Source organism: Bos taurus, chromosome 9 (assembly GCF_002263795.3).
Source record: "Bos taurus isolate L1 Dominette 01449 registration number 42190680 breed Hereford chromosome 9, ARS-UCD2.0, whole genome shotgun sequence".
In the NCBI taxonomy this organism is placed as follows: domain Eukaryota; kingdom Metazoa; phylum Chordata; class Mammalia; order Artiodactyla; family Bovidae; genus Bos; species Bos taurus.
In genome coordinates this window covers 39,152,536-39,180,131 of record NC_037336.1, presented here as the reverse complement: position 1 = coordinate 39,180,131, position 27,596 = coordinate 39,152,536, and the positions used below count along the sequence as shown (strand labels likewise).

At 40.5% G+C, this 27,596-nt stretch overlaps 1 protein-coding gene and 1 long non-coding RNA gene across 2 annotated transcripts in view; one reads left to right on the top strand and one right to left on the bottom strand.

Moving 5' to 3' along the window:
* Positions 1-11,710, top strand: part of SLC16A10 (solute carrier family 16 member 10) — a 112,395-nt gene extending 100,685 nt beyond the window's left edge. Inside the window, exons 4-6 of the mRNA NM_001192847.1 lie at positions 478-621; positions 9,002-9,230; positions 11,481-11,710. Coding sequence (NP_001179776.1) covers positions 478-621; positions 9,002-9,230; positions 11,481-11,710 — 603 coding nt within the window. The remainder of the gene's footprint in view (positions 1-477; positions 622-9,001; positions 9,231-11,480) is intronic.
* The window catches only part of LOC132346161 (uncharacterized), a 41,754-nt gene that overhangs the window by 10,023 nt on the left and 4,135 nt on the right, over positions 1-27,596 (bottom strand). The window lies entirely within an intron of this gene.

Sequence of the window (27,596 nt, the reverse complement as noted above, 5' to 3'; positions counted from 1 at the left end):
GACAGACCTTTGTTGGCAAAGTAATGTCTCTGCTTTTGAATATGCTATCTAGGTTGGTCATAAGTTTTCTTCCAAGGAGTAAGTGTCTTTTAATTTCATGGCTGCAGTCACCATCTGCAGTGATTTTGGAGCCCCCAAAAGAAAGTCTGACACTGTTTCCACTGTTTCCCCATCTATTTCCCATCGCAAAGAGTCAGACACGACTGAGCAACTGAACTGAACTGAAAGGGTGTGCTGGTTACCTTTTATTAAAAATGTTTTTAAAGCCCTCTTATAAAAATTATTTATACAGGCTAAACCATGTTGTTTTTTCTTCATGTGTTCCTATGAAAAATTATCATAGACAAATTTTTATAAAAATTTGACTTTGGAAGGAGAGTCTTTTACATGTACAAAAAAAGGCATTTGTACCAAGCCTCAAAACTTGTCAAGTTTTCCTACCACATTTAGTGTGGCTTCTTTCTCTTTGGCCTACAGATGAAATATGTGAATGAAAGGTTTCAAGATGAGAAAAATAAAGAGGTGGTTCTCATGTGCATCGGCATCACTTCAGGAGTCGGACGGCTGCTCTTCGGCCGGATCGCGGATTATGTGCCTGGCGTGAAGAAAATTTATCTCCAGGTACTTTCTTTTTTTAAAAAAACATCTTGTACTATGTAAAGTTTTAAACCTCATTGATGAACCTCCCATGTACCCAATCCCACAGTGTCAGGCATTATTGCATGGATTTCCAAGGGAACTAAGAAGTACAGGGAGATGCTTTCAGGTCAGCCTATGGAGTGGAGATGGGCTTGAGGTGTTGCTTTGATTCTTTATTATTTTTTTTTTCTATTTTTGCTGTGCTGGGTCTTCTTGGTTGTGTGGGGTCTGCTCTTTGTTGAGGTGCGCAGGCCTCTCATTGCGGCGATGTCTCTTGTTGCGGAGCAGAGGCTCTGGGGTGTGGGGCTTCCATGGTTGAAGCATGTGGGCTCAGTGGTGGTGGTTCCCAGGCTCTCGAGCGCGGGCTCAATAGAAGTTGCTCTGTGGCGTGTGGGATCTTCCTGGACCAGGGATTGAACCTGTCCTCTCTGCGTTGGCAGGTGGATTCTTTACCACTGAGCCACCAGGGAAGCCCTTACAGGTACTTCCTTAATAAGCCTTTATTCCTCTAGCAGATTTATCCTTGTCACCTAATGGCTCATACATGTACTTATTTACTTAAATTCTTCCGTAAACATGAGAACTATTTTCTAGACCTCAACAAGCAGCTTTTAAAGAGCAAAATCAGTTATGAGGTCTGGGTTTTTTCTTTGGCTGTGCTGCATGGCATGTGGGATCTTAGTTCCCTAACCTCCAGTTTGCAGAGGGAGCTCAGAGTCTTGACTGCCAGGGTAGTTCGGAGTTCGGGGTTTTCAACATAAGAAATTGGTGAGCAAACAATATTCTTTGTTCTGTCATGGAACTGCACCAAACCAGAATGGTTTTCTATCTTTTGCGTTTTTCTAAGAATGCTTTATTTTTGATGTAGTTCTCATGGTCATGTGCCTTTGGCAATCCCTGTGAAATTCAGGGGTGTGCATGTCTTTTGAATTTTCTCACTGCAGATTGCCTTCTGGGTGTTGTGGGCTGTGCTGTCCCGAGACCATACTGTTGTTCACTTCACAAGTATTTAAGTGACTCCTCCATGCCCAGTACTGTGCTAAATGCTACAGATGAAACACCATCTGTGTGCTCTGTGACGAATGGTCTCTGGGCAAGACAGATAAAGCCGTGTTCCAGCACAGTGAAATAACGGGGCTAGGTGGGGCCACAGAAACACAGGCCCAAAGCAGCTAAATCACTAGAGGAGGTCTGAGCAGGCTCCCTTGGCTGGCGGACTGTTGAGAGGTAACAGTTAAATAGATAAGGAAGACAGAGAAGAGTGCTGCAAGCAGAAGCAGCTGCACGGGCAGAGATGGAGATGTGACATTGTGTGCTGTGTCTGGGAACAGTGTTTGAGTGGACTAAGAGAATAGTAGATTGGCTGGCTGGCGAATAGGCAGGAGTCAGGTTGGGAAGGGCCTTGTGAGCACAGAAGAGGCTGAGCTCGATCCTGAATCTACCAGGAGCCATTAAGGATTTTTTTATACAAGGGCGTGACAAGAGTTGTATTTTATAAAGCTTAGCCTAGTAGCTGTGAAGGGTGAATACAGAGGAGGAGGGGCCAGGGTTCATACAGTCACAAAAGGCCACATATTATGTGGTTCCCTGTATACCTAGTGTCCAGAATTGGCTGATCCAGGGACAGAAAGTGTAGATCAGTGGTTGCTGGTGGCTGAGCGAAGGAGGGTCTGGGGAGTAACTCCTACCGGCAGTGGGGTTTCTTTTGGGGTGATGTAAATATTCTAAAACTACACAGTAGTGGTGGTCAATGAACCGAGTGCGCCTTCCCTCCTTGCCCAGCCCTTCAAGGTGCGTACCATCGCACTTACAGACGTGAACTCGGAGGGACAGAGGCTGCCTCACTGTGGGTGTCTCTGTAGATCTAGGCGGTCAGCGCAGTAAGGAGTCTGGTCACATAGCTGGAAGGCTGGGAGAACACTACCTTTGCAAGTATTTCTGTGTTAATGACCATTCCCCCTTTTATTAACACCTTAACTGTGGGTATCTCTGTCGAATGTTTAACAGAAGTCTTGTTCTCAAGTGTCAAGGGAGCCCTCTAGTGGACATTTGTTGCCTTACAGACTTTTGGCTTCCTTTCATTTATTAAAAGAGTGTCTGCTGTGCCCAAGCACCAGCCCCGACCCTGGTGGGTGATACAAACATGATACAGACATGGTCCTTGAGTTCCCAGAGCAAGACCTGAGGCAGGGAAAAGCTGGGCATGATTGGGAACTCAAGAAGACAGAGTGGCCTGGGAAGAGGTTGGAAAGAGCAGGGCATGGGGAGAGGAGGGGCCTCTCCCCATGATTAAACAGAGCCTTGGAATACACGGAGGAGACATTTTACTTTAAGCATAGTAGGTCCTTGTTGGAGAATAATGTGATCTTGCATTTTGAAGTCGGCGTGGTTGCTCCGTGTGTGGAGGATTGAAGACTGTGAGGGAAGCGGGAGTGCAAGAGGGAGGGAGACCAGGGAGGAGATGATACAGCATCCAGGTTAGAGAGGATGGAGGCCAGACTGTGGTGACACGATGGACGAAGTCATGGCGTGTTTTATACATCAACACTTTACTCCAAAACAACTTTTGACTTTAGAAAGGTTTCCCCCCAGAGGAGGGTCATTTACAACATAACAGGGGGCAGATACATTAGTAGTTCATGTAACTGAGGAAAGAAAACAGCCTTTCCTGACTTGGCCCACGTGTGGCCGACAGTTACACGGAAGTGAGTGAAGAATGAGTAATTTCATTTTGGATGAAAGGTTAGCCACAGTGTGGCACAGCGAGTGTCACAGCGAGGTGAGGTGACTGCAGTCCAGGGAGGCCCGTGGAGCAGAAGGGGTGTCCTGTGCTGCTGGGAGCCACCAACAGCCCTCCCCGCTCTGTCTCTCCCCTGCCCCAACTCCCAAAAATTGTGTGGTTTTTGATCCTTGGCTCTTCTCTGCTGTGATCAAGTCCAGCTCTGTGGGTCGGCTTATTCCTCCTCCCCTCCCTGTCTCCCTGCCTGGCTGTTTGCCCTCTGGCCCCGCTGTTAAGGGCTGGAATGCTTCTGCAGCCTACCTTCCTCTCCTTCCTTTCCTGGCTGCTGGGTTTTCTCAGACACGCCTGCTTCTTGCTGCTGTTACAGCTCAGCCTTGTCAGGGCAGTCCTCCTCCCTCCCTGTCCCTGTGACACCAGTTCTGAGTGGCTTCCAGGCCTGGGACACAGTTCGCAGCATCCCATGTGGTCTGCTTTGGGGGCACAGTCATCTTGGGTTTGGGGAGGCTGCAGAGCAGAAAAGCACAGACTCTAAAGTGAGATACAGCTTGTCTCCCCCAGATCCTGCAGAGGGTTGTGTGAGGATTCATGGTGACAGCTTACGTAAACTGCCTGCCCAGGGGGATCACTAATAAATCCTTGCTTTTGTGAGATTTTAATATTCTATTAAATACTGAGGCAGATCCTGATTTGGAACAGGTCTCAAGAAAGGAGACCTTGGTTTTTCTGATGTGGGGATCTTTGCTTATAGGTAACAGAGTTTAGGAATATATCTTACACTTTTGCTAAAGAGTTCTGAATTTAAACTTCCAGCAAGGTCTTGGGTAACCAAGTATTTTTAGCCTAACAATTCTGAATACTGAGCGAAGAGATGATTGAAATGTATTATATAGAATGATAAGAGAATCTCTGCAGAGGTTCCCGGAGTACTCCATTAGGAGAGGGAAGACTGCGTCCTGGCACCTTCCCAGCCATCCTTCTTAACTTCACAGGCCTGTCTTTCTAGTCACCAGTACAGTATTGCAGATTTCTGTCTTTACTGTGTACCTGTTTCAACAGTGTGAGTTTAAAGGTTTGGAAGTTGTAACTCTAATGAAAGAATGGAAAGCTTTGGATTAAGATCACTCTCCCATTGTGTCAGATTGCTCTGTGCCATGGATGTAAACCAAAGTGTGGACATCATATCCATGTACGTAAGCAGACAAACCCCGATGGGTGCGCACAGGAAGGGTCTGGGAGGACCATCCCATTAGTGACTGGTTATTCCTGACCAGGACAGTGTGGGTTGAGGGTGGAGGGGGTTGAAGGAAGACTTTCATTTATTACTGTATACATTTTTCTACAGTTTGAATTTTGTCAGGAATATATTCATGAGTTACTTTTGAAATGCAGAATTGTTTTTTTGTAATTTAGAAAAATGAATCACTTTTAGATCCATCTTCCTCTGGAAGTCACTTCTGCTTGTAAAACAAACTGAGCCTCATTGCCCAGTTTTGTTGTTGCTGCTGCTGTTTTTTGTTCCCTTTTAGTATTTTATGTTTTCTGAAAGATACCTTGGGATAAAAGGTATATGCTTTACCAAACATAAGCTACTTCTACAATGGTATCCAGATATTGAGCAGTTCCCCTGCCTGAACAAGGAACCAGACTATGATTCTCTCTTCTCACCTGGGCTGTGGCATTGGGGCTGGTTCCTCCTCCAGGCAGAACTGGTGGTGTTTATGTGTAGTAGGAAAGCTGGACAGACTTCTGGGTGAAGCGCTGCCACAGGACTGCGTGCTTTAGAAGAAGCCGGATGCCCGGCTGTGCCCTGAACACTTCCCTTTGGTGTGATGGACCCGAAGACCACTGCTGCCAACTAGTGGACTCCTAGCCAGAGGCTCTGAGAGTCTGCAAACTTTATATTGAATAAATTCATAGGAGCAACACTTGTTTCTAACTGTGGCCAAGAGAATATAAATTAATGTAATTTGCATCTGCCTCTGAAAGTGCCTTCTGCTTATTCAGGTGCAGCTCATTTTTCCCTCTTCCGTCATTATGCTTAGATTTCTGAGCAAAACTGCCACTGACATTTCCTCCAAAAATGTTCTTTGTGACAGAAATGGGAACTATAATAGCAAGGACTTTGCTTGTTGTTGTTCTTAGGTACATAAACTAACTGAAGCAGGGGGTTATTCTTCTAGAGACTGTAATATTATGACAGAAGATATTTCCTGTACAGTTTTAAGAAGCAGAAGCAAGAAAGAAATCTCAAAAGTCAATGTCTCATTAAATGGCAGTGCTAGACCCTAGACAAGGGTTAGGAACCTCTGAATCTCTTTTTTAAATCTAACCAGAGCTACTGTGTTTGGGGTGGAAAAAAAGACTGTAATACTAACTTACTCACCCTACACACTGGGGCTTGTATCTACAGATCAGTAGATACTGGGGGAAGTGATGAACTTCCTACACGCACAGTGCGCTAAACCTCGTTCTATGCTACTTGTGGGTGGAGTGTTCCTGAGTGTGGGGAACAGGTATGTCCTTGTCAGCTTGGTCTGCTACCTCTGAACTTTAGCTACATTTAGGGTAGTAACACCTGCTGAGAAACAGCAGCATTTCTCACTACTATTTAGCTGCAAATAAGGCAGAAGTAACCAGGTATTTTCTGAGAGCTACTAGAGAATGTGTGTAAATTTCTATCAGTTCAATTCTTAAAGAAAAACCAACAAATTTTACTTTAAATAACTAATAATTTTTATTTAACAATTATTGTTAAAATTTAAGTTTTAAATACTGTCAAATAGTTGAAAAAGAATATAAATTAATATAATTTCAATTGAGAAAAGGAGAGCTTGTAGTCAGGTAAAGAATTAAGAAGTAATAATGTGCTCAAAATATATAATAATAAACTTGAAACTCTTATATGAATGATTTCTTAGAAAACTGAACAAAGAATAAAAATTTGAAGGGGCCAAAAATGAATAGAAAAATCAGGATAAGCACTGTAAGTGCCTGGGTCTCGTGTTAAATGTATTGGGTCCAAGAAAACATTTGTTTATTCAGCAAAACTGACTTCGTGCTATAAGCTTTCAACTTTCACTCTGGTTGTCTTATCTTGCAGGAGATTTGTACTGAACAAAATATGAAAAGAACAGGAAGCGCATTCTAAGCTAACCTAGTAGAAGTACAGTGGTATGGTTGGGCATTAAACCCATTGAATCTGGCCCCGTGATGTCCTAACATTTTATTCCAGGTTCGCTGGAATTTTATCTCCTTTGTGTTTGTAGATAGAGTAAAACTGTATCTAATAAATAATATTAGGATTGGTCTAATTAGTTTTTCAGTAACAGTAACTCCTTAACTCTAGATGGTAGATGGGAAGCATCGGGTCTTTCTGCCAGGATCACAGCGGTCTGGACCCGGGCCTGTCCTCTGGGCCTTAGCTCTTTCCAGCCTTAAGGCTGCAAGCCCAGTGCCTAGCCAGTCTGTGTCTGTTAGTCACCCAGTCGTGTCCGACTCTGCAAGCCCATGGAATGTAGCCCGCCAGGCTCCTGTCCATGGAATTCTCCAGGCAAGAATACTAGAATGAGTTGCCATTTCCTCCTCCAGGGGATCTTCCCAACTCAGGGATCAAACCCAGGTCTCCTGAATTGCAGGCATATGCTGTATCATCTGAGCCACCAGGGAAGCCCAAAGCACTAAGCAGCACTAAGGAATTACGCTTCCACCCTAATGGACATGGGATCTGAGGAAAAGATGTTTCAGTAGAGTATAAACAATCAGAATGTGGAGATCATGTTCTTTAGGAAAAAAATGTGAAGTGCCAGACTTCTTTTTCAAATAGCCAACTCTGAGTCTTAAACTAATTCTACCATAAAGCCGTATTTACTCAGCTATATAATACAATGGTGTCAGAAGAGAGACCAACTTGGATTTTTTTTTTCTCCCTGGCCTCCCTGAGTGGCATGTGGGATCTTAATCCCCTGACCAGGAATCAAACCTGTGCCCCCTGTATCGGAGAAGGCAATGGCACCCCGCTCCAGTACTCTTGCCTGGAAAATCCCATGGGCAAAGGAGCCTGGTAGGCTGCAGTCCATGGGGTCGCGAAGAGTCGGACACGACTGAGCGACTTCACTTTCACTTTTCACTTTCATGCATTGGAGAAGGGAATGGCAACCCACTCCAGTGTTCTTGCCTGGAGAATCCCAGGGACGGGGGAGCCTGGTGGGCTGCCGTCTCAGGGGTCACACAGAGTTGGACATGACTGAAGTGACTTAGCATCAGCAGCAGCAGCCCCCAGTATTGGGAGCACAGAGCCTTAACCACTAGACCACCAGAGAAGTCCCCAACTTGGAGTTTAAAATCTTTTTCAAGAATGCTTTTGATTGTGGGGTCAGTGGATGACATGTGCCAAAGTCACCTGGGGAGCTTGTGAAAACCACTGTTGGGGGTCCCTGTCCTCAGGTGATCCTGCTGTGCACTGAGGTGGTGGGGGCTGCCCCGAGGCCCTGCCAAGCTTGGTGTCCCCCATTAAGCCCTGGCCAAACAGAGCAGATGAAGGTGGAGATCTGGAGCGCTGCTCTCTGTGGCTTCTCCCTCCCGTCCCTGCCCCGCTGTCATCAGAGGGGGCCCTCTAGGAATGGTTCCACTGCCCCTGCTACTTACTGCCCAGGCAGGCCCGGCTTCCAGGCTGGCTCCACCTGGGGTTACTAAACCTCCCAGCATCACTCGCTTCATCTGTAAAATGGGGAAAATATTAGGGCTCACCTCATAAAGTCACCACCTAAAGTCCTTGGAACAATGCCTGCATTTCATAAGCATTAAATAAACGACAGTTTCTGTTATATGCATACTTTTAAAAAAGCTGATTCTTTTTAAACATCTATTCCACCTAATGAGTGAATGATACAATTTTAGTTATTTGCCTAAAAAACTGAATTGTCTACTCCTTCCTTTTTTGTACCCACCATGCTTTGAATATACAACTAGAACATCTAGAATACTTCATGTGCACTTATTTACACAGTCATCTCTTCATAACCCAAGGGTACTAACCAGGTTTTATTCACATAGCACAGTGCCTAGAACAGAGCACAGGAGCTGCCCAATGGCAGGGAAAATCCAGTGTTTGATTCTGTTACTTTAGCAAACTGGAAGCTCTGTGAGGTGAAGGATAGATCTGGCTGGCGTATTTTCATTATGCAGAGGACTGACACCAGTAAAGTGCAAATAATTTCAAAGGTAAAATTTCTAAATCATATGTTGGATGAGTGAATTTGAGCTGATATTCAAAGAACAAATACGTAATGAGCACTGGCCAGGTACAAGATCCTTAAACCTTATTATATGTAGGGCCAAAGATGACTTTTGTACAGATTCTGATCTCAAAGAGCTTACCGCTGGGAAAGGAAAGTAAGTATACAAAAACCCTTACTTTTTTCTTGTCCCTTAATGGAAATACTGAGAAAGGGTGAGGGGAATTCAGGGAAGATGATTGTGGGAGTTGATTATGTATATAAAATCAAGGCAAAGTGGGCTGGAGAGGTGACTAACCGGTAACCACTTAAAGCCCTACGCATGTTGCTCAATAATTGTGATGCTCCCTGTTCCGAGAGCGGCGCTGACATTGTGTGCCTGTCCCAGGTCCTGTCCTTTCTCTTCATCGGTCTGATGTCCATGATGATCCCCCTGTGCAGCGTCTTTGGGGGCCTCATTGCTGTCTGCCTCATCATGGGTCTCTTCGATGGATGCTTCATTTCCATTATGGCCCCCATTGCCTTTGAGTTGGTTGGTGCCCAGGACGTCTCCCAAGCAATTGGATTTCTGCTCGGATTCATGTCTATACCCATGACTGTGGGCCCACCAATCGCAGGTAAATAACATTGTCCTAGCACTGTCTACGGTAGGTCCTGAGTCTCACATGTTAAATATATTATGATTTATTGCTTTCTGCTGTCTTGCTGTTGTATGTGGCTTATCTATAACATTTTTACTAAGACCAGCAGATGGCATGTTGGAAAAATTTGCTGATGAGCCCTCTTACTCTTACTGATATCTTAACTGCCCGCTGAAATGTATAGCAGTTAGCTTCTGGACTTGAAGACTTAAGAGTTCCTGTGCTAGTAAGTGTTTTGGAGGAATAGGAAATGTGACTTCTTTCTTTCAAGAGGTGAAGATTCTGAAAGATTTCTAAATATGTATGAATTGTGTAAGAGATCACAGTCCTCCCTGAGAAATAGTTAAATGAAAAGTAACACTTAACAGGAGAACCCAAATGTCCGTCAGTAGATGAATGGGTAAACAGAATGTACTACATCCGTACAATGGGGTTCTTCGGCCATAGAAAGGAATGAAGCATCGTACCGGCACACACCACCAGGTAGGTGAGCCTCAGACATCATGCTAAGTGTGAAAGAAGCCAAATACAAAAGGTCACATACTATTCCATTTATGTGAAATAGCCAGAATAAATTCAGAGACAGAACAGATGCAAGGGGATGGAGGGAAGGGGGATTAGGGAGTCACTGTGTATTGGGTGTGGACTTTTCTTCTGGTGTGATGAAAATATTTTGGAACTAGAGAGAGAGTGGTGGTTGTACAACACTGTAAATATACCAGATGCCACTAAAATGGTTAATTTTATGTTACACGAATTTTACCTTTAGAAATCTTCTGAATGATAGTATAAAGTTGTCTCACATTCAGTATTAACTGGGTACTACTATAAATTATAAGATTTGATATAAATATTATGAAATTTAAATGTATGTACTAGCATCTGTCTTGTATGTGAGTGACTCAGTGAAACTTCAATTCATTCTCATATTCAGAACCACACATGTCAGCAAATTTGCCAGTTAGGAACCTAGTCATGAATCAAGCAAGCAGAACCACTACTGAGCACACCAAGTGAAATATAAGTTCTAAACATCACAGTCTCCTTGCAGGAGAACCCTCCAGTCCTTCCCCTCTCTCCCAGTTAACAACCTGTTTTTACCTCTTACATGCTTTGTTAGGGTTTCCAAGTCCACAGCAAGTTATAGGAAGTACTTTACTAGAAAAGGTGTTTCTTTTTGCCACTGGAGGTGACTATAACAGATCAAGAATGAAGGGGGTAACAGGAAATTCCCAAAGTGGGCAGAAAAACGCCAGGAGGTTCTAGGGATTACAGTATTACAGCCAAACATAACCTGTGTTCATGAAGATGCAAGGTTCAGTTACATATGCAATATTGATTCCGATAGGAAAAGCATGTATTTAGATACACTGTATGTTTTACGTTTCTATTTGGAATGACTGTACACTTTTTTTCCCCCCAATGTGTTGGTATTTACCTGAACAAATCCTCAGCTGTTTATTTAGCAGAGTCAGATACCCATTATAATGTGTTCCTGGAACATTTCTGGTCACTTAGGTTGTACAGCAAAAGTCTGAAACACTAAGGTAACTTTTAAAATCTGGATTTTGTTAGCAAAATAGAAATAAGGAGTACTCTGACAGTTTTCAGAGGCACAGCCGTAGGCTCTATTAGAATACCATATCTATACTCTTACATTTTCCCCGCAGGTGCTGACAAACCTTAGTCTCTTTCCAAAATGTATTTAACAATGTAACTTTTTCATCCTCTTAGATTTATAATTTTTCATGATTTTGGATTATCATTTTAAGTAGTTTCATGTTATTTCATAAACAGGCACACGAAAGGTCTGCAAATGTAAACATTTTGAAGCCTGTGTGTATGACAGGTTTCAGCTTGGTGGACCGTCCACGTTCAGCCGAAACAGGACCTTAACACCATGTGTCAGAATACCCAAAGGGCCTCTGAAGGGTTTTGAGAAAGCCAAAGCTTGACTGCAAGTGTTCTGTCCACGTGATATCTTGGTAGGAAAACTCAGAAGCCTGTCACAGATTTGCAACAAGATTAAAGAAATGACATCTTTTCTTTCCTATCAGAAAAGGTTTATCTTTCAGAACCATGTCCTTAAAAACGTCTGCTCTCTGAGGTGTCTGCACTGGCCTGCTGGGATGAAGGTCCTAGGTTGGCAGTGGGCCACCAGGGCGACTCCTCTGGGCCCCAACAGTCATGCTTTTCTCTCCTGCTGACAGTGTTTTCCCTTCCCAGGGCTACTCCGGGACAAGCTGGGCTCCTATGATGTGGCCTTCTACCTCGCTGGAATCCCTCCCCTTATTGGAGGTGCTGTTCTTTGTTTTATCCCATGGGTCCACAGTAAGAAGCAAAGAGAGGTCACTAAAACCACTGGAGGAGAAAAGATGGAGAAAATGCTGGCGAACCAGAACTCTCTGTCAAGCTCATCTGCAATCTTTAAGAAGGAATCTGACTCTGTTATTTAATGTCTTATATACCTCCACCAGACTGGACTTGCTTTCAGAAACTGAAGCAAGTATTCCTTTTATATATGAATTGCAAATTTGTTATTTTTTTAATCACATCCTAGGAGTAGCACAATAATTGGGAAATAGAACCCTCATTACTACAAGAACCATTTGCTGCCAGTGAACAGCTAGCTGTCCGATATTTCCGTGAGTCTGAGGGCAGAGACTCAGACTCAGTTTTCATGTACAAGAAAACCTGTCTGAAAGTCAACTATCATGAGAATATGAGGCTATCTCAGTAAAAAAGCAGCTTCGGAAACTGTGAATGCTATTTAGCTTGTACAAATACTTAAAAATACCTCAAGCTATACTGAAAGGGTTGTGGTTTGATTAGGACTGGAAATATTATTTGTTGTCTCACATTGGTGTTTTTAGTATCTCTGTTTTAATTTCTTCTGCTATTTGGAAACTTCTTACAAAATTTAAGCCTGGATTCTAGATAATATCAGATCGACTTAGATTTCAAGCCAGTGTAAAAATTGTTCGCCTGCTGTTAAATAAGCTATGAAAGTAAGTTATTCTGACTTGCTCCAGTGTCAAGGGACCTTCTTGGAGCAGGTGCTGACAAGGTATTCAGAATCAATATGTGAGATGAACAGGATACTGTTCATAAGGGCAAAACAGTTCAGAAATCAGACATTTCTTCCATTTACATGTTCTCCCTTTGGATTTGCAGTGTGTTTTACTCAAGTTGCCAGAAACACCCCAGATTTCTGAATTGTTTAAGTTGTAACAGTAAAATAGAATGAAAGATATTCTAGCAATTTTAGCTTAGAATTTTTCTGACTTCTGAATTTGTTGCACTAGGACCTGATATTTAAACAAGCATATTATCAAGTTGCAGTTTTAGGCATAAATGGGGGAAAAAAAACTCTTTGTGAAGAAAATATCTCTTTCTACTGGAAAGAATTGCTCAAGTTGGTAAAACTTTCTGGCAAAAATTTGCATTCATATATATTTATCCTAGTGTGTTCCCCTTTAACACTGCCTGTATTTTTTCTATTTATATATAAATATAAGAAAGAAAGCAAAATTTTAAAGATTTAAAGTTAAAACCAAAGTCATGACATGACCTAAACTCCACTAAAGGAAAAAAACAGGAATGGGTCCCTCATCTTGAAATTATATTTTAGTACGTTTGTTTCTAGGATGCCCAAGGATCTTCCATTTGTTTCTTATTATTATTGCGTTAATAATACACAAACTCATAATTAAATCCCCAATGCATATGTATATTAGATCCTCCTCAAATGTGGCTTGTTCACCTGGGAAGATGCCATCTTTTTTATAAAGCCCCTTCAGGATCCGCCTGTTCTTAAATTCTTTGTGCTGAGAGAAATGCAATCTCCTTAACTTTCCTTTTCAGCTTGGATCGTTTGTGAAGGGCAAAGTCCTTCCATTCCTGTCTCAAGCTGAGGATGGAGATGTCGGTAAAACATGGATTTGTAGTTGTTGGGGGAGGAGGGCACTCAGGAGGAAAGGCAAAGTGAGGCTGATAAGTAAACAACTAGAAAACCCAGTAACTTTTTCAATATCAGCTTTCTCAATCTGCAACCTTGAAGGTTCAGTATAAACACTAAATATGTAATTTATTTATAATAGAGCTTTAAACAATTTTGATCTTAGAGACATTCAGCAACTTACTACACCATACACACAGCTGCAACTTACTACTGGAAGTTGTATTTCATATACAAACAGCTATGAACAATCATCAAACCTGCCGCTATAAAATACTTATTTTTTTCTATAGTTTCAGCACAAACTCCTGACTACCCTGTGATTTTTCAGAAAGAGTAGATCTGAAAAACTTATTCTGTAAAGACCTTCAGAATGTTTTTCCTTTTATTATTTGGCTGATATTAGTGGGGGAAAGTAATTATCTGAAACTCGGACTTGATCTTGTTTATTTTACATAGTAAAAGAGCAACACGACAAGTATAATATAACTTAGATCTCAGACTATTGTGTTTGTGTATAATATTACACATATGTAGTTTCAGTCTAATGGAATGAATCAAACAGGATCTATAACACTGCGAAGGCTCCACTAAAATAGACTCTTAGGGAGAGTGCTGTGCTGTAATAATATAAAGTTAAAAGTATAGAAGATAAGATGCTAAATTACATAAAATGCATATTTAGTAATGTGTTGTTTGGTACAAAAAGTTCTAAAAGTCTAAAATATACAACCTAAGAAAAAATACCAGTATTCACAAAGATTTGTTTTAGACCAAGGAATGTTAATCTTTCAAACTAAGGCCTAATTTCTAAAGACTGTTACTTAATTGCAGTAAAGTGACCTGATGGACATACATTTTGTTGTTGTTGTTGTTTAATCCAAGACACTTTTTTAAAAGAATAGATAAAATCTTTAAAGAACTCAGCAAATTCTCAAACGTAAAAGGTTCTGGCGTTTGAGGCCAACACTATAAAAGAAGGGAGCGATCATTCCTCTTCACACACAGTCCGAATGGGATGTTACTGTAACAGGATGCCCAGGGATCTTCCAGAAACATTCTGGTTAGGGTTTACTGCAGTGCCTGTGGCTGGGATGCATCCATTTCAGTAACAATAAGCCACCCAGATTACTGATGCTATTTTCAGAATTCATCTCTTTGATCACAGTTGCAATGCTTAAGTCTATAGCCCTACCCCAAGACCTGTAATTTCTCCTGAAAACTGCACAGTGCTTGCACTGAGCTTCAAATTCTATTCATAAATAGAAATAAGACTTCATTTGCATTTCATGATCAGACATTATCTGTTTAGACATGTTTGCAGATGATCCCATGGACTCTGCCCAAGTATGGGGGAAAAAAAAATTAATGCCATTAGCTTCAACTTCCCACACTTTTAAAGTAAATGTACACTTGGTTGTAAAGTAAACATATGTTTACTTCTGGTAATTATACTCCTTTAACTGCACTTAACATTTAAATACGTGCCACTGTTATTTGTAAGCTGTCCCATGTTCTGATAACCTGATGATAAATCCAATAAGGCTGAATAGAAAATGTGCTATGAGATGAGAGGTAGGCACCTGTAGCATGGGTGGGACTGAAGACTTCCTGGTGGCGAACTTTCATGCCCTTGCATACCTCTTTTTATACTGTCTTTATCATTCTGTTGCCCTTTCTTCCCTACATCCTTCAAAAGCCTGCTGAAGAGTCAATGACTATCCCTGCTTAGTTCCACTGGTTGCTTAGTTGCAGTACTTACTGGTCCCGGTGATTTCAGAGGATGGAACCCCATCCAATTTTGTGTAACCTAGAGAATGGCTTGGTCTCAGCTTTCCACTTAGAGTTCTAATGGTACACTGGAAAAAAAATTATAATGGGTGGGGGGATAAGAAGTTTCATATAATTGTCAACTTTTGTGTTAACATATAAAACTTTAAATATTTAAGGTAAATGCTTTGAGAGCAAAGTATGTTAAGTTCTTAACATATTTTCAGAGCATACTTTTTTTACTTTGATTTTCATATTCCATTAAAGTTTTGCTAAATTGTAGTCCTGAGAACATACCCTGGAGGCTGCCTGGGAATCTAGTAGGCCTCTGGGATGCAGTGTCTCGTGAATCTGCTTTAGGCCTGGGTTACAATTTATGGTGAATGGTATTAAGAGTAAGTTCCCGGCGTCTAGAGATGTGGGTGGAAAGTATGAGCAAATTAGCTCCAAAATTTAAAAATATGTGAATAATTTAAATACATATTTAAAACTATTCAGGAGTTTTCAAACTGAAAACTTCATTGTTGCTGCAAGGAGGGAGCAAATAATAAGGTAGACAACAGCAACACACAGCTTCCAGGCTCACTGAGTGGATGACAGTCACAGCCACACTGGATCACTTTACTTTCCAGGCTCACTGAGAGGATGACAGTCACAGCCACACTGGATCACTTTACTTGTTGACAGAGACTCATGCTTTGTTTCAGATATACACTGCAAGTGATAGGCTACAATTTTCAAGAATAAAGGGCCAAATCCCCATAGCTAAATGTGAAGCCTGCACACAACACAGACTCATTACCACCAAACTACCATAAATAGGGATTTTTATCAGATGACTGCTTAGGACCCATGAAACAATTCATTGCCACATCTTTGAATCACTCAAACCTTGATATTTGGGATACAGTAGCCTACTTTAGCTTTAGCTTTAAAAATTAATAATTTTAAAAAGTAAACATTAATTACCTTGGCCTCTCTACATTCAAAGAAATTTCCCATGGTACAATTTTTTTTTTTGACAGATATAAAATAGGAGGCTACCTCATTTATGAAACAAGGTTTTTGTTTTTTATTAGTATGCTGGAAATACCATGAGAATGAAATAAAACCTTGTCAAGTACTTGATCATGACACTCAGCTTTGTCATGGCAGCCCACCTACCTCAGCTTCCGGGGTCTACCTAAAACCCCAGCGTAATCAATTCCTGCATAATCAGCGAGTGAATGGTGATTCTGGAGACTAAAAGGCAACGGAGTGTAGGCTGTTAAAGGGGGTCGAAATACCAGTAAAACAAAACGTGTTTAGTTCCGATAAGTAGTATTTGAAAGGAAACAAAAATGGAATATTAACTAATATGGCCTGTGGATAATCTGAAAAAGGAAAAAAAGAAAAGATGAACCGTATAACCTATATACAATAATGAACAGTTGCTAAAATGCATCGTGAGTGGCTTGTACAAATTACACCGGCAGCTTGACGATGAGGTCTTGCCTTCATGTTTTCTTTGGCAGGAAGATGGATGATCGCTGACAACAGATTATATGCTTGTGCCTTAGCCTTACAGCTTCCATGTTAAACTCCTGTAAGAAGCACTCCTTTCCAAGTGGATCAGGGACTGTGGTGACGAGTTTTCGTCTTACTGGAGTTTTGGAAAATGCTACCACTGAGTGTGGCGATAGAGTAGGGGTTAATGCACAAGTTCCCAATCTAATGACAGGTTTCTCGCCTTTCAGTATGGTGGCCTATAAGAAGAGCATTTTGGAGTTCAGTGTCACTAAGCATGCATGTGATATCACTATCTACACAAAACAACATTTAGAAGTCAGTATCAGATAATATTTTCAGTATCCGTTGGTTATTAAGAGTGAATCTGTTAAATATGTGTGTAAACACATAAACCTTTTTCTACTGTTATCTTCACCGAATGTAATCATCTATAGTAGGTTCTACAATGCAAGACAGTGATAGGTCAACGTATCTGTCGTAATTTAGCCTATACTGGAATATTATTTCAGGGACCCAGGGTTTGTTATCCAGACTGCTGTATTCTCACCCCAGCCTAGGAGACCCAGGGTTTCTTACTGAGTGCTGTGTTCTCACCCCAGCCTAGGAGACCCAGGGTTTCTTATTGAGTGCTGTGTTCTCACCCCAGCCTAGGAGACCCAGGGTTTGTTATCAAGTGCTGTATTTTCACCCCAGCCTATGAACTGACTGTATTTGGTGCCTTTTTTTTTCCTAGCAGAGAAAGATTAGATCAGGATTGGTGCTAAACTTCATGTTCTTTGCAAAATTATTTTTTTCTTTTTAAATATATATAATTCAATAGGAAGTCTATATGTCTGGCAGTTATTATGCATGTTACATTTTGTATATATATATATGAGGGAAAACCCCTCCTATAGAGGAATTATTGAGTTCAGATCTACTAAAAAATATGTAATTTTTGTTAATACAGAAGGTGTTAGGGTACAAAACTCAAAAAAATGATCACCAAATGAAAACTTAATGATGAACATAGCCCCCAAAGGTAATGACTAAAGAAAAGTCCCTGGTCAATGTTGCTAGCATGAAGTTAGCTATTCAAAGTATTCTGTAACTCTTATGTGAAAAAAGTCATGTTTTATTATATATATAATTATATATGTGTGTGTATGTGTGTGTGTATATGTATTATATACACACATAAACACGAAGTAGCTTTCTGTTGGGCTTAAGGATATAACTTAAGCTATTTTTCAGGCTTAGAGTTTTGGGAACCATCAATCTTAAAATATCATTGTCCATCTTTCAGATTTAACATAAAGAAATTAGATTAGAAACAACTATGTCTGGGGCAGAGTCAGCAAACCTCAGACCTATGATTGGCTCTGAGCATCATGGTTGTGGCTGACTGTGTGACTCGCACCAGAACTCTACCCCAGATTCCATGCAGGTCTCTTGAGTCCCTAAGGTACCTGCGAGTAGGATTCAGAGGAAGTGGGGACCACAGATTTGTATTTAACCTTGCTGTCTTTATAGATGTTGCCTTAACTCTATTTTTGTGAAGATATTAAAAATGTAAGTTAGAAAAATACTATCATTTTTCTAATTAGGAAAACCAAACATTTAGAATCTACTAGAATATACTGGATTCACTGTTAACAAATGATAATTCCATTCTACTGTTAACATGATTTGTATGTAAGAGAATGGGGGCCTGTTAATCAGAAGTTACAGAGGGAGGAGATTGGGATTGACATACATAACACCATATATAACACAGGTAACTAATATAGCACAGGGAACTCTACTCAATACTGTAATGACCTATATGGGAAAAGTCTACAAAAGAATGTATTTATGTATATGTATAACTGATTCACTGTGCTGTAGAGCAGAAACCAACACAACACTGTAAACCAACGATACTCAAAAAAAAAGTTACAGTGGAGTGAGATGAAATATCCCCTTAGTAATAACTTCTCATGTAATTGTTGTAATATTGTAGTTTGAGAACTATAACATTATTAAGGCATTGCCCAATGCTTGATAAATTTGAATTTTGTCATTCTGTTCTCCTACAAATTTACCTTAGCTTGAAAGTTACAGCTATGACAGACTGAACCCTGCAGTATTACTGAGAGAGAGCTTGGATATTTTAAGTATCTCCTAATAGACACTTTTTTTGTCAACTTGTTTTAATGTTTAACTGAAAACTAATTTTTAAATTATTTTGCATATTTTCGAAGTTAGGAAAACATGTTTGACCTTAGACATCAAAACCAGATTATTCCGAGTGCATGCTGCAGAGTGACTCTGCTCTGTCTACACAGGGTGCCATTTTTGGCATAGGAGTTGTCTAAATATAGGTCACTTATGTGAAATGATTATGCTGGGTTTGATCAGTGTGCAGTGTTTTAGTACTTGCCTTTTAAAAATTTTTATGTTTCTTTTTAAAGAGTATAATTTATAATTGATTTTTTATAATGTTCAATTTAATATAGATAAACAAAATGTTTTTAATGAAAAAGAGCTTTGTAATCATTTGGAGGGTAAAATCATTTTACTGTGAAACAATATGATATTCTCAGTTAATAAAAATTTTTTAGCAAATGTCTATAAGGCTCTGTGCTTATATTTATGAAATTCCCTGGGGAGGTGGAGGCGGGGAGGAAAAATGACTAAAGGGAAGGAAATAGTGTGTACGGAATAAAAGAAATAAGCTGTATGCTTTTAAAGCTTCATATATGTATTTCAGGTGTGTTTGGGTATTGTTATTTCTCTAGGGGACGAAGACATAAACCACAAGCACTGGATAGTCCAAAAACTATTTCTATTTGACATTTTTTTTTTTTTTTTTGCAGTTGACTTAAAATTATTGCTTCTTTTACTTACACTGAATAAACTTATTAAATTCAGCTGGTACTAAGTGATCTATTTCTCACTGACAATTTCAGGGGGTGATCAAGACCAGGCTGGAGGGTTTTTTAAAAATTTCCTATTATGGATTACCCACTTGGAGAAAAACTGATTGCAGTCAGAGGATGTTTATTATTTGATAAGACCTAACTACAAAGCAAGTCACTATTGATGTTTAATGGTGCTAAATATATTTTACATATCAATGTGAAATTCGCAGTATGTCATTGAATCTATTAATTATTTATATGCCTGCAAATAAGTACCAGATGTGCAGGCGATCCTAAGCAGGGTAAACTTCACTCTCTCGATAAAATAATTTTTATAGGGAAAAAATAGATCTAATGTATACAGAAAACAAATTTTCTAGAGGTATAACTCAAAGAATTATCATAGTATCATACTTCCAGGGTTTAAAATTCTCTTGTTGTTCAGTTGCTACGTCATGTCCAACTCTTTTGTGACCCCCGTGGACTGCAGCCTGCCAGCTCCTTTCCCCATGGGACAGTCTCCTACAAATGAACCTAAACTCAAAGGTTCTTTTTTAAAACCCTCCAGAGTCACCAGTGTTTTCTTAAAACTTACAGAAACAGAAAATTCACTACCCTAGAGGATGGTCTACAATACAAGAGGGCCCCCTTGCCTTCCACGCTCACCATCCAGCCCTACCGCCCATCACTGTCTCAGTCACCTGCCAGCCGCGCTGGTCACTCCTACACACCCATCATGCTAGCACATGGCTTTTGGTTCAATGTTCAGTATTCATATGGAGCAACTTTATTTCACTCAGACTTAACAGAGACACTTGGAACCTTGTCTTCTCTGGAAGTTGCTTCATCTTTGGAACCTTCAGCACCAATATCCTGGTCTCTTATCACAGCTGATCACTTCATTCCCCCCCGCTGACTTCCCTCAGTCTGCTCCTCAACTTTGAGATCTTCTTCCCATTAACTTCTCCCTCTCTTGACCAATCAGATCTCTTCAGTCTTTACTTCATTTTTCTAACCCTTAACCCTGGGTCTGGCAAAACTCCAATAAGCTCCCTGAATATTCAGTTCATTAGCTGCCCCGTATCTCCCCCACACACAGAACACAGAAGTCGCTCAGTCGTGTCTGACTCTTTGCCACCCCATTGATTGTAGCCCACCAGGCTCCTAGGTCCATGGGATTTTCCAGGCGTGAATACTGGAGTGGGTTGCCGTTTCCTTCTCCACATATCTCCCCCAACCCCAAATTAAACACTTCCAGCTTCCTTCCTCAAACTATTTCTTCCCTCTTTTCTAACATCAGTTTTTCCCCTCTACAGGATTATTCCCATGGGCATATGCATATATATGCTCTTCTGTCTTGCATTTTGGTGGTGGTGGTGGGGGTGTAGAGCGGGAAAGATTTCTTTTAAATTCACATGCCCCTTGCTGCCCCATGTCTTTCCATCCATTTATAATAGAAAAAAAAAATTCTTGAAACAATTCCTACTCTCTCCAATTTTATCTCTACTATTCTCTTTTGAATCTGCTCCATCAGGATTTTGCCCCTACTACTCCACTGAAACTGCCCTTCTCAAAGTTACAACTGACATCCACACTCCAAAATCAAATAGTCATTTTTCAGCCCTGGTTTTATTCAAATGATCAGCAGCATGTGTTACAGGGAGTCCGTTCCTGATGCTGGGAATCCATCACGGTTTAGTTTCTGAACCTTGTCCTACTCCATCTCCGCTCACTCCCTGGGTGGACTCATCCTTTCTCATGACTTGAATTACCATCTAAATGCAGATGGAGCACGCATCTCTCTCTTAGACTACAGACCCTTATACAACTGCCAACCTAACACCTCTAGAAGGATGACTACAAAGAACCTCCCAACTTAACATCCAAAACTGAGCTCCTGATATGCTGCTCTCCTGTACTTGCATCTTTTTGCAACTCTCTTCATTTCCGTTAACGACAACTTCATTTTGCTAGTTGTTCAGAGAAAAAACTTTGGAGTTATCCTTAAGTCCTCGTCTCTCACCCAGTTCCAGCCTACTATCAAACCCTACTGCTTCTACTTCCAAACTACATCCAGAATTTCTCCCCCCACTTCTACTATCCCCACCTGCTGAAAAAAAAAAAAAAAAAAAAGCCTGGCATACAGTAAGTACTCAACAATTACTTGTTGAATAAATGAATGGTTTCCAAATGTGTCAGCATTAGCATATCGACTTCCTCTGCCTAGGAATATTTCACTAGAGGACTCAGCCAGTGCAGCTGGAGTGAGGCAGCAAAACCAGGATCAGGACGGGGGAGAGCCTGGCTGGCCCCAAGTAGAGGAGAGGGCCCACAGAGTTGGGAGCTTTGATTCTATATGTGGGGCTTTTGAAGAAGGAAATGGCAACCTCACTCCAGTATTCTTGCCTGGGAAATCTTGTGGACAGAGGAGCTGGTGGGCTACAGTCCATGGGGTCGCAAAAGAGTCGGACACAACTTAGTGATTAAACAATAACAACGGGGCTTGAACAGGTAAGTAAATAAATTGCAAATAAAAAGAACCAGGTTTCTACCACAGGAGAAGGGAGGTACATACCTGGAGAGGTGGAAGGCTGGAATAAACGCTGTGGTGATGGACGAGGACTGGCAAATTCTAGTGTATATACATAACACATGTACATAGGTGTGTGTGGATGTTGTGTTCATATGTTTCCCACCTCCATCCATCCACTGAGGACATCCCAGAAGCAATGCGTGTGTCCCCTTGTAACAGCAGAGACTCAGATGATAGATATTTGGCTAAAGATAGGCCCCTGTATATATTTTAAATTATAATGCTGACGTGATGGAGTCAAAGATGACACTCATGGAAAGCCTTCTAATTTTACAGAGAGAGAAAAGCTTGTCTTCAGACACTAAACAAGAATAAAAAGCATGGACAATCCCCTGATCCACAGATAATTGCCTTTATCATTACAGAATGTGTCCCTTAAGACTCTTATCTGTGAAAATGTTTTGTGAAAGTGAGCTATAGCCTTGCCGTCTCTCGACTGTTTATTTTTCTATAGGCTTAATTCAGGTAAAAACATAATTCTTCCCAACAACTCTAAGCTATCCTTTTCATCAACTCCGGCAGAAAAAAAAAAAAGAGCTTCTCTTGTCCAATATTTTGGACAAATTCCTGGGACTGAAACATACTGGTCCAACATAGGTCAGGAGCCCAGCTCTAAACCCATCATTGAGGCTGGAAGACAGAATACGCTGATTCAACCAGGCCTCAGCCTCAGGCTACCTGAAGCTGGCTAGTGCTCAACCCACTTCATGGAACAAGAGAAGTAGGCTCCCTTCTAAGAAAACTGGGCTTCTCTTGTCTGAAAAAGGGATGAATGGATTCTGGGAAGGCATAATAACAGAAGTTTACCACATATATCAGTTAATAAACTTCTACATCTTTTTTTTTTTTTTGATGCACAATTATCTCATGAGACAGATGAACAATTAATTTGATGCAACTCTATTAGTGGCTATCTGGAGTAGCATCATTGTTCCACACTAATAAACACTCCCGCTATGAACAAACTAATAGCTGAATTTTTATGCTCATCTTTATTTCCTTTAGGCTGGATTCCTAGTAGTGGGATTTCTAGGTGGAAGGGCAAGTACTTTTGATTTTTACTGTTTTTACCGAATTGCATTACCACATGTTTTCTCTGTACCTTTGTAACACTGCTGCTGCTGCTGCTGCCACTACTAAGTTGCTTCAGTCATGTCAGACTCTGTGTGACCCCGCAGACGGCAGCCCACCAGGCTCCCCCGTCCCTGGGATTCTCCAGGCAAGAACACTGGAGCGGGTTGCCATTTCCTTCTCCAATGCATGAAAGTGAAAAGTGAAAGTGAAGTCGCTCAGTCGTGTCGGACTCTTCATGACCCCATGGGCTGCAGCCTACCAGGGTCCTCTGTCCACGGGATTTTCCAGGCAAGAGTACTGGAGTGAGGTGCCATTGCCTTCTCCCTAGGTAGGATTATTTTATAACACTAGGTATGATTATTATTTTTAGGATTATTTTTAAAAATCCTAAAACATGAAAAATTTATAGGTTAAAAAAAACCCTCATTGTAAATTTGCGTTTTTGTTTGTTTTCCAACTACAATAAAATCTACTTAACATAAAATGTACCATTTGAACCATTTTAAAGTGTTTTGTGGCATTAAGTACATTCACACTGTTGGGTAACCGTCACTAGCCATCTCCTGAATGCTTCAATCATCCTAAACTGAAACTCTGCACCCACTCAACACTAACTCCCCGTCCCTCCCTCCCCTCGGTCCCTGTCAACCACCATTCTATTTCTGTCTCTATGAATTTGGTCATGCTGTGCTGTGTGGTGCTGTACTGAGTCGCTCAGTTGTATCCGACTCTTTGTGACCTCATGGACTGTAGCCCGCCAGGCTCCTCTGTCCAGGGCAATCTCCAGGCAAGAATACTAGAGTGGGTCGCCATGCCCTCCCTCCAGGGGATCTTCCCACCCCGGGGATCAAACCCAGGTCTCCCGCACTGCAGGCAGACTCTTTACTGTTGATCATGCTAGGTGCTTCATATAGTGGACACATACAGTATTTGTCCATGCTTGCATTTTTATGACTAATTAGTGTAAATATTTTTTCATAAGCTTCTCAGCCATGGCATTGCTTCTTTGGTGTATTATGTTACTATCTGTTGTCTATTTTTCAATTGAGGGGTTCCTCTTTTTCTTACTGGTTTGTGAGTGAAAGTGAAAGTCGCTCAGTCACGTCCAACTCTTTGCAACTCCATGGACTGTACAGTGGATATACAATACTGTATATTAGAGTGGATAGCCTTTCCCTTCTCCAGGGGATCTTACCAACCCAGGGGTCAAACCCAGATCTCCTGCATTGCAGGCAGATTCTTTAGCAACTGAGCTATCAGGGAAGCCTATTGGTTTATGAGCACTCTTCATATATTATGTGAGACTCTAATAAGCACTGGTAAAAGTTTCCCCAGTTTGTCTTTTTACTTTTTTTTTTCAAATTAAAGTTTTCACTTTTATAGACTCTCTTATTGCTTATATGTTTAGTAAGGCCTACCCTTATTATGTAACTATATTTTTAAAATCCCTTTTAATATCTTTACGGCTTCATTTTTTACATTAAACCTGTAAACTCTGATTTATTTTTGAAGTATGAGGGAATAGCAACCCACCCACTGCAATTATTTTGATGTGCAAGCTAGGTCCTCCTGGATCACAGTGGGTACCTGTTCCTGTGAATCATGTTGAGACTTGATCTTTGTTATGGACCTACTGGCAACAGAGGATGGTTGTCATGGATCTTAAGGAGAAGGAAACTTCTTTTTCAAGGCACCTGTCCCAGGTGACATTATCACAGTTTTTAAACAGACTAATCTCTTTAGATACTAGACAGCAAGCAGCTTTCATTGGTAAGGGAAGTTCTGCCACCTAGCAATGACCATCCTTTATCACTGTATGTCTATAAATGTTTTGAAGCTTAAGAACAAAGATGGTTCATATGTGAATTTCTTACCATGTATGAACTTTTAACATGAAGCATCTTGTAAAAGAATACCGTATCTAGAATCCTGATAGTGTACAATAGAAATGTTACTGTCTTCTCTTGCCCCTATGAGAGAACACTATTTGCCAAGCTTTGAGGCTGACATTTGACATGAGTAGTTTTCAACTGAAGCCTTATTGTACCCAGAAGGTACTCTGGAAATCTGGGAGGGTGTCATTTAGTGGTCAGGTGTCAGAGATGCTAGACACCCTATACACTTATACACTTATATGGTTGGATACAATGTTGCATGGTCCCACACACTGTCAACTTTTGAATGTCCTGCTAAGTATTCATTGAGTGAAAAAAAGCTTGTTTTTAAGTGTCTGAGCTTAGATTCTAACTCTCTTGTACATGTAAACACAAAATTTTTTGCATGGTTTCATTAAACACCAAATTTGCCAAGAACATAAACTATTATGTAACTCAAGGGATCACTATGTTTTGTTTTTGTTAGAACTTTACCAAGAGTGGGTCTTCATTCTGGAAAATCATCAAAGGAATGGCACTCGTGGTATTTAATGTGGCATTCATAGCAATTTGTCTATAAGAATATACTTATTTAGTCTTTATTTCATTAATTATAGAGAAGTATCAATATTCAATTGAATATTTCAAGTAGGCTTTTATATCTTTGCCCACAAATGAACAGTTATTGTATGTTCATTTTGTTAACATGTTTTTCTCTAATGAAGCAATGAAACCATCAAAATTAAGTGACCACTTTACAGGGAAGCATGATGAAAAGTTGGCAGAGATAATAGCATCCTTCTGACATAAGGCACTCTGAAAAGTTTGAAAACTGTCTTACTATTTATTGGAAGGTATAACAAATTTTTCCTAATCAGAAAGACAGTTTCATTATTTCTTTCAGAATAACACAAATGCTTGAAAAATGCAAGCTTCATGGCATTGGTCTTGGTAATGTCCATGAACTCCATGAATTCAGTGATCCCATGAATAGGACACCAAAAGCACAGGCAACAAGAACAAAAATAAACAAGTGCAGCGATATCAAAGCAAAAGCTTCTGCACAGCAAAGACGACAGTCGGGGTGAACAGGTAACCTACGGAATGGGAGAAAACATTTGCAAACCATCTATGTGATAAAAGGTTAATCTCCAAAATGTATGAGAACTCCTACCACTCCTATGCTACCTGCCGTTAACAGTAATGCACTGTGCACTTAAGCGTTTGTTAAAAGGAGGAAGAAAGCAACCCTATAGGAACCTGAAATCATCTACAGGCAGAACCTGAAATTTTAACAAGTCTTACAAATGACAATACTGTTTGATATTCTGTGTTAGTGGTTGGACAAAATAGTTAAGCCTTTTAAATGGTTTCAGTTTCCTTATTTGTAAACTGGGACTAGTAATAACTACTTTCCCGCTGAGAATTATATGGAAAGTGCTTCAAGGTTTTATACTCTCCAAGAAGTAGTAGCTTAATTGGTTTGTGTACATGTGTATGTGTGTGAGTATGTGCTTTTTCCTAAATGTTTAACAGTAAAATCACCTTTAAAAAGGAAATATAGGTCTATAATCCCTTCTCTGGCAGCCTTGGTTGCACATGTTTCAGAATCCAGTTTTGTTTTTATTATGAGAAGGTACTATAGAAATATATTGTTGATTACATCATACTCCCAATGGGATACATAATCAAACATTAATATCACATTCCCACCAAATAAATAAAAAATCATAAACAGCCTCATATCAACTTGTGTTAGGTTTTACTGCCAATTAATTTTTTTTTTTTTTTACTAAGTTTTAAGATTCCGTGGTACTGGGTCTTTGTTGCTGTGTGCGGGCTTTCTCTGACTGTGGGCTACACTCCAGCTGTGGGGCGCCAGGTTCTCCTGTTTAGGAGCATGGGCTTCGGTAGTTGTGTCACAGGGACTTAGCAGGTGCGGCTCTCTCTAGAGTGGGGGCTCTGTAGTTGTGGCGCATATGTTAGCCTGTTTTTCTCTGCAGAGTCTACAGTAGCCATACTCTCACTTTTGGTTGCTTTGTTTTTATTTTCCTGATATATTGATTTTGGCTAATAATAGTACAGTACAGCAAAGATTTTATCTGATCAGTACAGTCTAGGAGACCATTATGACAGTAGATTCAGAGAGTCCTGCATCCCTGTTACAATGCATCCAGCTAAAGAAAATTTTAAGTTTATATTTTTAAAAATAAATTAAGAATCAGTAACTTTTGATTTTTAATAAGATAAGTTAATTCCATCAAACAGACACCAATGTTAGGTCCTTTCAATGCTATTTCTAACTTTTCAAAATACATAGCACAAACATGGAAGTTATCTTACTGAAATTAAATCTTTGAGTTGGTTTTAACAGGCTGGGCTTTTAGTGATGAGGTTAAAGAATGATCGTTTAGTGTACTGATAGAAATAGTTATGATGACACCTACTTTTTCATGATGCACTTAAAGCACTGATGAAACTTATCTGATAAGTAAAAAGGATGGTCCTTCCAGAGAATACGCTTACTCCTTGGAAGAAAAGTTATGACCAACCTAGATAGCATATTCAAAAGCAGAGACATTACTTTGCCAACAAAGGTCCGTCTAGTCCAGGCTATGGTTTTTCCAGTGGTCATGTATGGATGTGAGAGTTGGACTGTGAAGAAGGCTGAGGAATTGATGC